The sequence below is a fragment of the Pristis pectinata genome, chromosome 7, assembly GCF_009764475.1.
Source record: "Pristis pectinata isolate sPriPec2 chromosome 7, sPriPec2.1.pri, whole genome shotgun sequence".
Taxonomy (NCBI): Eukaryota; Metazoa; Chordata; class Chondrichthyes; order Rhinopristiformes; family Pristidae; genus Pristis; species Pristis pectinata.
In genome coordinates, this window is record NC_067411.1 from 84,504,898 (window position 1) to 84,517,527 (window position 12,630).

At 37.0% G+C, this 12,630-nt stretch overlaps 1 protein-coding gene across 1 annotated transcript in view; it reads right to left on the bottom strand.

The window, feature by feature from the left end:
• Positions 1-12,630, bottom strand: part of LOC127572791 (dmX-like protein 1) — a 158,647-nt gene that overhangs the window by 71,274 nt on the left and 74,743 nt on the right. The window contains 4 exon segments of the mRNA XM_052020417.1: positions 624-734; positions 3,401-5,119; positions 6,750-6,959; positions 8,316-8,435. Coding sequence (XP_051876377.1) covers positions 624-734; positions 3,401-5,119; positions 6,750-6,959; positions 8,316-8,435 — 2,160 coding nt within the window.

Genomic DNA, 12,630 nt, shown 5'->3' on the forward strand with positions numbered 1-12,630 from the left:
AGAATAATGGGAGTACTTTCACTAAATTAACTGCATTTTTGGAAATGTCCAGATCCCAGAAACAAAAAAGGAAATTTAAACCTTTGAAATCATATAAGAAAGTAAAAGATTTGCAAGGCATTGCACCATGAAACTAACATGTAAATAGCTTAAAATTCATATCAACCCCAGTGTGACTGTTCCTTGATTATGTCAGACAAGATTGCAAATAGCACAGCCTTTAGACATGCTGAAATCAATCATGATAACTTTGGGATTCCTATAATGAACTATACATGTTTTAAAGTCCTGAAGTTACTGTCATTTCCATGGAGTAATGGCAGTAAATGCTGACAGCTTTGTTATCGCTGTTTCTGCAAAATCCTGGAATTCACAATTTAACCATTTTCAAATAAGATCTAAAAAGAAAATTATTCCTCATATAAGAAAGCCAATTCATCAGGAAAGCAAGTGGGTACAAATGCCAAACAGAACAAGGACTGTGTACAGAATTTATATTCATATAAAGTAACAGAAAAAATCTAAAGGTAGCAACAACTTTCTAATTGTTAAAGCTGGTCTTCAGTTATACAGAAGTTATACTTCTGATTATTCCTTTAATTTGAATGCATTGATGGATTTACCTTGTCGAAGAAGTTGTGCTCGATAAACGGGAGGTAGTGATGTCAATAGGAATGTATGCAGCCGCATGGCTAAAAGAAATCTTAATCCACATTCATCAAGTGTCTCCCCGCCTGCAAAATAAAAATAATGAATTTGCTTTGCGTTTTGATTAATTACTTTAATTTTCAGAACTAAAATTGTAGCCAGAATAAAAAAAAAGCCAATATCAGTAATTGTGACCAAAAAACCTACTGGATTGTCATAAAAGTCTTGACTGATGCCGTTCAAGGAAGAGAATTTGTCAGTTACTTGGACTGGTCTACAGGTAACTTCAAACCTATCAATGTGGGTGACCTTAACCACTCTTTGAAGTGGCATAGCAAGCAATTTGGCTCTTGCGCCATTTTGGATGGGCAATAACTGACAGCCCAGTCAGCACTGCCATGAACAATTATTCATAGAGTACTACAGCACAGAAGCAGGCCCTTTGGCCCACCTAGCCCATGCCGACCAGATCTCCTGCCTAGTCCCCACCTATCTGCATTCGGACCATATCCCTCTAAACCCCTCCCATCCATGTACCTATCCAAACCTCTCTTAAATGTTACAATTGAACCCCCATCTACCAGTTCTGCTGGCAACTCGTTCCACACTTTCATCACCCTCTAAGTGAAGAAGTTCCCCCTCAGATTCCCCTTGTACATTTCATCTTTCACCCTAAACCTATGCCCTCTAGTTCTAGCCTCACCCAACCTTAGGGGAAAAAGCCTGCATACATCTACCCTATCTATACCCCTCATAATTTTGTATACCTCCATAAGATTTCCCCTTGTTCTCGTGCACCCCAGGGAATAAAGTCCTAACCTACTCAACCTTTCCCTATAACTCAGGTCCTCAAGTCTGGCAACGTCCTTGTACATCACTTTTGGGAGGAAGTGGAAAAAAAGCACTATTCGATCTATTGTATTTGTACAGTTTCTTAAAAAAAATGATTTAAATCTAATCCTATTGCCCGGTTCTTTCTCCAACTCTGTTTTCCTTTGCTTCAACCTTTTAACAATTTCCTTTTGACAAAAACAAACCTTTCGAAAGATATTTCAATTATTCTCTGTAACTGAGTTTCCCATATTCTTTATTTTATTGAACACAATAGCAGTAAGGGTAATTCGACGATGGCAAAGGGTCATTACTCTGCTGAAGCATAATTCACTGTACAAATTTCATGATTTGACAGTGTTTCAAGAACAGGCACATATATAGTGGGAACTTGTAAGTGGAGGCCAACATAATGGCCACAATGTTCAATCAACTGAGCAGCAGTTACTGGTATAATTGCCACTTAGTGCAAGAACTTCAATACCGACGTTTCAGATTGGAAGATGGCTGGCTCAATGGACGTGCTCATCAACTGCCAAATCACCAACTTTCTGATGCAATGATTAAGGCAGTTCCTGGTCTCATTAGTGAGCATCCATTTTCCATGAACTCTCTCAGTCCCATTAACACTGAAGTTCAGCAGCTCACTGGCAGCAGGAAAGATGTAGGGGTTATTGTCCTGCTGTCACATAATCAACGTATTGTCTCTGGTAATTACAGGTGCATTAAATTCTAAGACTGAATTTGATTAGTATTACTTTAAAATTAATATTTAAAGCATTTGGTGATAATTACTTTAAGCAAACATTTTTATTTACTTTCCACTGTGAATTGTGCATAATTTCAACATTTTATTCTCCTTCTATTAACTATTTTGATTTTGCCTGCTTTCAGTTTCACTTGTAATATTAAGTTAATCAGAAGGAATGCATGGCTGCTGTTTATTACAATGTACGTTGTTAAAGATTATTACGTAATGATAAATGCACTCTAATCAATAGCCCATCGTGACACACAGCATAAGAACATGGGAACATATGTACACCATTTAATTTCTCAGACTCATTCCATCAATGAGATTCTGGCTGATCTCAGACCCATTTCCCATTCCCCTTTTCATCTGATTACAGAATGGCTGAACATCAACAGCCATTGACAGAAAAGTTCCTCTTCCTGGATATGGAAGTTCTTCAAAACTCCGATCAAATCCACCTATATTCACTGGATAGTCTGATGAATTTATTTTTATTAACTCAACCCATTAATAAGACCCTCATGGTCTCTAAATGTTCTTTTCCAGTATCTGATAAAGGTTTAAAAGAAATAGCAACAGAAAGGATGTAAATGTAATATGATTTCATGGTCAAAAGCAACTTTCACATATGTTTGAAAGAGTATTATCTCCAAAACAAATCCTGGTATAGGTATGATTTATAACAACACTGATTTGATGCACTTGAATTTAAATATTCAGAAACTGTCCAAAATACAAGGACATCTTTTAATGCAAGATAATAGCATAATTGGGACAGAAAATTCAGAGGCTAAATAAAATATTTAATACAGAGAAATGTATGTAAACATGTTTATTTTGTCTTGATTTGGTCAATATTACTATATATTTTTTTCCTACGCTGGTACTTAGATTTTCTGCATGTTATACTGGGAAATATGTGGCTTGCAGTCTTGGCACAAAAAAGGTATAGCAGTACATTACAGAATTAAAACACTTACATTAAAAAGCCTGCCTGGCAAATAAAGCAAATTGTAACAAAACAGAAGTATACATACCTATCATCAAAATTGGCAAACTTGACTTATTAAAGTGATTCACCTTCACATAGATAGTTGCATACAAAAAATATGTTGTGGATCTTATTGTTCACAGAGGTTTTAAATTTAAAGAAAGCTATAAATTTACCTTGGGTTCTCTCTCTGCTTTCTCCTATGTCAGTGCTGATGGTGGCCACAGTGTCTGCTAGTGCCATCAAAAACATTTGTTCCATACTGGTAAGACCAGGCAGACTGGAATGAAGCAAATGGCTAGACAGTACTCGAGCGTGCTCAGGACCAAAGTAGGTAAGACTGTACTGGGAGAGGTCAATAATCTTTAGCTTATTGCCTTCATCAACGTCAAAACTATTGAGATCATCTGCACCAATACTCGACGTTGCAAAAAGTTCATCATAGTTGCTTCCTGTTGAATGCCTTTCATTTTTCTTGTCAAAATTTGTACGTTTACTTGGTTTTTCAAAAGTAGTATGAGAAATATCTTCATCAGCAGCTAAAAGTGCACATAGTGGAAGAGGAGGGATAGAGTCTATTTCTGTGTAGTCAGGATTTTCACCTTTATTTGAGGTTAAGGGATCTCTTGCTGTGCTGCCACTTGCACTAATAGTCAAAGATCTGAGTCGTCGTTCATGGCTGGTTTCAGTATCACTCACAGTGATTACTTCTCCTGCAATACATTTAACCAAATGAGACAATATGGCTTTGGCCCGTCTGATTTTACCCAAGTCCATTAACTCCAAAAGCTGCAAAGGATGGTACTGTGGCAGAGTGGGAGATAAATCATGAGATGCTTCAAAAAGGCCAGAGTCCTCCATCTCAATATTCCAAAGAAATGGAACCTTTCTGCCACCAAATTTTTGAGCTAGCCCTGTCATTGACCTTGCCAGGCTTTTTCTGTACAGATATGGGTTGGATCCATTTGTACTAGCACACTTTGCCAGACTAATCATTGAAGGAATGCTGGCACTTTCAGTTTCAGTTATCATTGGATCCATTTTGTCAGGAGGTTGCCATTGCGAATAAACATGCATTTCACAATCCATACCCACAACTAGAATACCATCACGTACCCAAGACAGAGAAACTGGCAGTGACAATGATCCATCAACTGAGGAAACCAGATCCAAACTTCTGAGAAGCACCCATCTAGATTGAGATACTTCTTTGGCACTGTCCCATAAAGACAAAGAGAAAACTGCTGGTGCTTCTTTCTTTGTTTGATTTTGTATTATTCCAGAAACTTGCCCATACATTAGAAGTTTAGATCCAATTCCTATAGTTAATATATGTGATCCGTCCTCCTTGGAGACCCAATCTAAGTGAACCAAAGGTTTTGCGTCAAAAGCCATTTGATAGTCACTGGTCAAATGCAAACAATATTTATTATAAAGCACCAGGTTACTATCTATGCTGATTCTTGGGTCCAACATTGCACCAGTGTGACTAAAGTCATCCAAGTGGATTGTTTGTTCATGAATCCATTGAGAGGCTCCAGTTGATTCACATTCAAATATACCCACATGCATGGTGAAGTGCTTATTGGAATGCTCATTAACTGGTATTGTCTTTTTGTAAGCCACTGCTAGCCGGCTTGTGTATGAACAGCTTACATCCACGGGCCTTCCTGGTACACTAACTGCACTACTATTCTGAAGTCCTTCTTCAATCAGCAGAGGCCATTCTTCCCAAGAATAGACTAGTTCATTCTCCATCCCATCCCCAGCTGCAGAAGACATCAGATGAGTTGATACCCTACAACGCCAGAATCTAACTTTTCCATCAGTGCAGGAAGTTGCCAGAAGATATGGAGCAAGACACGCTGGATGAACTGATGACGAACTCAGGTGCCCTGCGATATGGAGAAAAAAAGATTCATGGAAATATTAATGAAGTAAACAAACATTGGTTTTAGTTTAGTAACACAAAACTACTCCAGTTTAATCAGCTTTGAACATTTTAATCAGACTATGCCTCAATGAAATTACATCTTGCTTACTGACTTTGAATTACAATTATGAATAAATTTATGTGAAACTATTTAAGTACTTTAGCTTTAGAACTGCTATATTAATTGTAGGGATGCAAGAAGGAGACAATCATTTTTAAGAACAGTATGCTGAATGAATGAACAATAAATTTTAACATTCATCCATACGGATCAACAAGGACCCAAATTTAATGCAGGTGACATGCATCCACATTATGATTTTCCGTAACACGAAACCCTATTTCCCATTGAAACCCATGCTATAAGTGGTGATGTATTCCTGTGGGAGGTTTTTCTCTCAACAGTAATGATGGGTACTGCAGCTGCTGATTCACCATGGGGGTCTCTTAAAAAATTCTGCTTGTCAGTTTCCAAAGCAAATCTCTTAAATGGGCAGCAGTTGTCTTTGGAGACACAAGCGAAGGTAGATGCTTATCACCTTTCAGCCTTCAGGTTGAATGGAGACATATCAATATTTGATATGCATTTAAAAGTCTAAGACAACTTAATGACATAACTCACAAAAAATAATGGTGGTTGTTTAGGTTTACAACATATACTCAAAGTTGCTGGCCCTGTTTCAGACATCCTGTAGGTAAATAAAATGGAAAACTCTTTTTTTGGGGGGGGGGGGGGGGGGGGGGTGGGTGGGGAGGGAGTGGAAATACCTGGTAGACAGCAAAATGAAATCACCACGCTAAGTGAAATGCCACATTATCTGCATGTGCTCTGGAGCAACCCTTCCTTTTTTTAAAAAAACCCTTGGGAATTTTTTTGGGCTGCTTTGGAAAAATGAACATTTTTTCCCTACTTACTGTAAAATCTGAGCTTAATCATTGATGATAAAATGTTGTTCCGGATTTCCTGAAATCTTTAATGCACTATTTAAATCTTATTTCTTATTACATTTACTCATTTTGTAGTTTCTGTGGATCCATGGGAAAAGATTAAAAATAAAAAAAAACCTGCATTTAAATAGAATCTTCTGGAACAACATTTTTCCATAAAAACTTTATAGCCAATCAAGTATTTGAGTTATTCATGCAATGTTGGTAACACAAACAGTTAATCCACACGTGACAATATCACGAAGAGCAATGTGATGATGACAAGGTTGGGAGTTTTTAAGGTGTCTTTTGAGGGATGAATGTTAGTCACGAGACAAAAAAGCTCTCCTGTTCTTTTTGAAGAAAAAATATGGGTTCAGTACCATGGATTCAGTTTGCTTATTTTCCAAAAGAAAAGGCAATGAAAGAAGAAAGCATCTGGTGAGAGTGATAAAGAAACCAGTTTGCTAATCCAGCTTCCTTTTTCATACAGTCATTGGGTATTCTGCTTTGTCTGCCTTTATTTCAGGTATATATCATAAGGAACAAATTTATCCAGTATTTGATAATGCATGCTCAAAATTTATTTCCATTACAGTTAGTTTGAAAAATAAATAGAAAGTCAATGTACCATATTTCATTTTAACAACCAAGTACAAACTAACCTGCAGAGGGAGTGGCTCTAATAATTTCAACGCCAACTGGCAGAGATAATTCTTGGCTATAAACTCTCGTTGAGATGAGAGCTAGTCGACTGGCACTCTGTAAATTTGCTTTACAAGCCTGGTATTTTTTGAAGAAAGGAGAATACAATTTTTCAGAGGAAGAGCCATTCTGTTCCTCTGTAGGTACCAAAGAATTCTCAGTGGAGTGATCTAAAAAAAAAATCCATTAGTTTAATTCAACTGGTATACTGCAAACATCAATCATTTTACACACTTTGCTGTATTGTCAAGAAATATATTGTACATGTTACTATATCAGAAACATAAGTTCTCTGAAAAGGACTTAACAAGTTGCAATAGATCAGAGAGTATATGGTCCTTGGGATAAGTGAATTGGTGGGAGAAATGCATTTTTGCCAATCTACTACTTTATGTTCAAGATAGAATCTGAACATTGGCCCAAATCATGCTGGCAGTTCTCATGGGAACCTTTGTTCAATCATTCGTACTGAAGCCAATCTTGGCTCTGCCCCAAGCTTATCTTCAGTCAAAGGACATCAAGTGTGTTCCAAGGCAGACCCTTAGAAATACAACTTGCTGGACTCCTCTAGGGAGCCAGATGTCCACCAAGATTCTATCTATTCACCCTTAACAGGTTAGTATGGGCATGGGAGAGCATGAGCAGCAGACCGGATCAAACATTTAGCCCACTATGATGTTCAGCACCAAACAGTGGCAGATATTGGACAAAAATGGTTTTGTTCTTTTTTGCCTTCTTATGGTCAGTTTCAAAAATTTCTTGTTTTGAGAGAGGGTTTTGTACTTGTCTGTTCTCATCTGAGATGCTGCTTGATCTGTTAATTTTTTTTTTACAGCCTTTTCTGGGAAAAGGACAATTCTAGATCTTTAAGTATACATTTGAAATGCTAGGTTTATACATCAGTTTTCTTTATATCGGTATTGTTATTTAAAAACAAAACTATGTTTACAAGTGAAAGCAAGACATGACCAACAGAAATAGCATCTATCTTTTTAAATAAATTAAATAGTTTAAGCAACAACTTAATTTGGGAATATAATTTTTCCAGTGTGTTGACCTCAAGGCAAGTAATATCTTCATAGATCTCCTTGGCATAATTATTTATCTACAGGTTATACATGTAAGCTTTATAATCCAAATTTTAGTTTTTGTTTGACAATTCTGTACTTTTTTTTAAGATCTACTGTGAAACATCCTGTAATAATGAATTTAAAACTATTGTAAAGTAGTAAGGTTATAGAAGTGACCTTAAAAATAAAAAGGTACCCTAAAATTAGTACATCAACATTATTTGCAGCACTCTGCCTTTGGAATGAATTGATTTCCCTTCATCCCAGGCTCCACTAAAGTTTAAAACTACTAAAGCAGTTTACATTTAAAGCTTACCTGTTCTTTTACGTCAAATATTAACATAATGGAAGGACATGGACCAATGTTCAGTTACATTGTTTGTTCAATTGTTTGGATTTGTTCAACTGTACACTATGCAATTTCTACATTAAATACAACTTATAAATGGCACCTACCAATGGAGATTGGATCAGATTTCAGGTGCAAGTGCCACATATGCAATAATGAATGGCTGTTCTGTTTATGCTCAATTACCACCAAAAAGAATTTTTCGGAAAATCCATTCTGTGGCTTTTCTGCAAGTTAATGGAAATCGGTTAAATAATGCATTGTGCATTCTATACATTGCCTAGACAAAAGGGCATTAATGGGAACGGGTGAAACAAATATTTCAATGGTATTGTCATAACAATTAATTAAAAATATGACAGTCCACACCTTTTGATTCAAATTCTTAAAATTCAAACTATTCAAAGGAGTGTTTGGGTTAAATTGCCCAAGAATTTGAATTATGTAAGGCAAATAATGAGATATTTATGCTTGAAAAAAGACTTAAATTACAGGATGTGGAATTAAGAGCAATATTGCAAACATTCTATTTTGCATTAATTAATAGTTAAGTCACAGAATAGTTTCTAACCTGTGAAACTTGAAAATAATTGACTATACCATAAATGTACTTAATATTCATTGAAGCTGCTACATGTTCAATGCTGCTGCCATGCTAAATATATAAAAAAAAGTATTGGACTGTTTTTTTTAACCCCTGGTCAGTGAAATTACAGTGTGCATTAATTGACATCAATGTAGTCTGCCCCAAAAGATTAAACAGACACTGAAGTTTCCTTCTTCTGATGTTATGGAATCAAATCAGGCTTTTCTTGTGGAAGGTCTAAAGAGTTCAGTAAGAGTGATGTCATCAAGGAGGCTAACTAAATTCTCTAAAGACTAGAAGTAAAGATACAGTTTTTTTAAAAAACATTTTGTGTAAAGTTAAAGATAAGTGAGATGAGTGAGATAAATACATGGAGGTAAAACAGATTTTTTAAAGTGAAAAACAAATTAGAAGTCATCTGAGGTAATGGCAATCCACCTTGATGAATTTGTTCTTGAGGGCCACTTAGATTGTTCAGTAGTAATTAATATCCTTATATGTCATTAAGATATCACATACAACTCATTCAACAAGGCTTAACAATGTGATTTTTCCAGCAACATCAGTCATTGTTTTTTGCAGCAACCTTTTACATGACAATTTATAGAATATCTTTTGGAAATCCAAATGCTTTACAGTCACTTCCCCTTTTATCAACTTGCAGCATCCTCAAAAAAACTTTAATAAATATATCAGGTGAAATTTCTCTTCATAAAACCATAATCATGTTATGATTTTTTTTAAGGTGTCCTGTTATTATTTCTTAATAATCCCAGCATTTTCTAACAACTCATACAAGGCCAGCTGGCTTTCTCTCCGTCTCCATCTTTTCTTAAGTACTTGATCTTTAAGAATGCATACATTTCCTATTATTTCAAAACAACTTCCATTAATTTGTACCAACCCCCACCACATTACCATACAAACTATTCTGCATTTTTTAATAGTTGCTGTAACATTTTACAGCAATATAGGCAATTTCCTTTTTCAACCTGTCCTTTTCTAACCCAAGGTGGAAATTTGTGATTTTTTTGACTTAATATCAAATAATTGGACAAGTTTCAAAACAACTCAATATTATAATCAACTTTCAGTCTTCCTAATGCAAAAATCAAAGTTTAAAATATGACAATTACTGATATTTGAATATGATTTTATTTTTGTGATGTGGATATTATTTATTGCCTTCTCTAAAGGGGCTGCCATCAGATGAAGGATTTCCCATAATTTAGTAGGTAAGCAAATCCAGAATTTAAATTAGATCCAGTAAAGAATGAACTGTAATATATTATCAGAATAGAGCACAACTTAGTGGCTTTCTCACTTCTGCATAGTTCCATTTGAACTCATCCAGGCAAATGAAAAGGGTTTCTTCCTGCTCCTGGCTTGTGTCTTGAAGATGGTGATAAGACAATAGGGAGTTAGGAAGCATGACACAGGATACCTAGCCTTTGGCCTACTCTTGCACTCACAATATTTATGTGGCTATTTGAGTAAATTTTCTGATTAATGGAGGAGGATTCAGCAATAGTAGCTCCACTTAATGTCAAGACATTATGAAAAGACTTCATTGTAGGAGTTGGTCCTTCTCTTACATTTGAACAGCATTAATATTACGTGTCACTTTTCAGAGTGTGCTTCATTGTTGCCCAGATTCTGTTGCATTTAGACACAAATGGGAGAGCTGTTGTAATTAGAGCCAAACATGGAGCATTCACCTTATGAAGAAGGGAAGATCATTGATAATGTGACTTAAAATGGTTGGCAACTCCTGCAGTGAGGTATTGGGCTGAGATTACTTGCGCAACCACCCCCGCCCCCCCCCCCCCCCAACCACAAATGCCTTCCTTTGTGTGAGGTATGACTCCAGTCAGAGCAGTATCACCTTAATGATCATCGAATTCAAATTCTGATTGATTTTTCAATCAGGAATCAACAATTGGAAATGTTAACTGTGTTCCTCTCTCCACAACTACTGACTGACAATTCTCATGTTAAAATCAGAATTCAGCGCTTTTGGTCACATTTGCACTAAAGTTGCAGGGGGACCTTAAGTTTACTACCCCTGGACATCAGTTAGCAGGTTATTGGTGAATAAATTGGTTATTGGTTTGTTATTGTCATATGTACTAAGATACAGTGAAAAGGTTTTGTTTGGATGCCATCCGGACAGATCATTTCATACACAAGTATATCAAGGTAGTACAAAAGGAAAAACGAAATTGAATGCAGAATACAGTGTTCCGGTTACAGAGAAAACACAGTGCAGGTAGACAAATAAAGTGCAAATCCTGCTTGGTAGTAGTTGGAAGAACCGCTGAGAGTAGCAAGTGAAGGTACTCTGGGTGCAGAACTTCGAAGTCCCCCGCTAAGGGTGGCATGGTAGTAACCCAATCTGCAAGTAATCAGTATGATTAGATTACTCCAGCCATTATAAGGATAGAACATACTGAGGCAATTTTCCACTTGATTTGGTAGATGCTAGTGTTGTAATTATACTGGAACAGGGTGGCTAGAAGCAAAGAATTGTGGTGCACATCTGTAGCACCACAACTGAAATAGAGCCTGACTGCATTGCTTTAGTTATATCTAATGCTCTCAGCAATTTTTTAATACCACAGGGAGTGAATTAAACTGATTTCCTGTTGGTGGTGACCTCAGGAGGCTTGGGTGGATCATGCTCTTGGGACTTCAGGCTAAAAGATGGTTACAAATATTTCAGCTTTGGCACTCTCATCTCAGGCTACAGCATTGTTGTCACTGGGAATGTCCTTGAAGCAGCCTCCTCTATTAACTGTCCACCAACGTCGAATGATAGTGCTGCAAAATGCAATAGAGGGTGTTCTTGGTATAAAGATGGGTCTTAATTGCACTGGGCCCTTCTGCTATACTGACATGGATCGTTTCATTTACAACAGATAAATGTATGATAAGGATGAGATCAACTAGGTTTATCACTACTAAATTTTCTCATCACCTCCCTCAGACCCAATCAGGTAGCTAAGTTTTTCAGGTCTCACGCAGCTCAGTCTTTGGTGGTGCTACCGTGCTACTCTTAGTGGGGGACCTTCGAGTACCTTCATTTGCTACTCTCAGCAGTTCTTCCAACTACTGTTCAACAGAAGTAGTGTTAATCAGCTGAGAAAACATGAGGAAGCTTATTTACCCATATTTGACCTGGGTCCATGAGACCTTAAGAGTTCAGAGTCAGTGTTGAGGACTCCCGGGGCAACTCCAGCCTCCTTATACACCATAGTACCAACACTTCTGGTGAGTCTATCTTGCCAGTAGAATAGGACATACTCCATTGTCATAGAGGGTCCCTTCCCATTGGCTGCAAGCTATGATTCCTCCAGTACAACCAGGTCTGGCCAGCTTCTGACCTGTCCTTATGTCAACTCTCTCAATTTAAAGTCCCTAGCTGTTTGTACTGAGAACTTGGCCAGCTGAATGGGCTACAACTACCATCTCCGTGCCCAAACCTGGTGGTTGCTTGGATACAGGATGAGTTATGCAATATTACTCTTGTTGTATATGATGCAACTGGATTGCTTGCTGCACCATTTCAAAAGGAAACTGAAAATCAACAACATCGCTGTTATCCTGGTAACGGATTGTGGCTGATAGTGGCCGATTTCCTCTCCTAAGAATATTATTGACCAGATGGATTTTTACCATGTTCCGATAGTTTTGTAATCTACAACTGCAACTTGTTTTAATTTAACTAAATTTAAATTCCTTAGCTGCTGCAGTCTAGTTCAAGCCCCTGGAGTAACAGGTTAGCAATTTAACCACTATGTTGCCATTCCTCTATACTAAGTTAAAAATTGAGTACA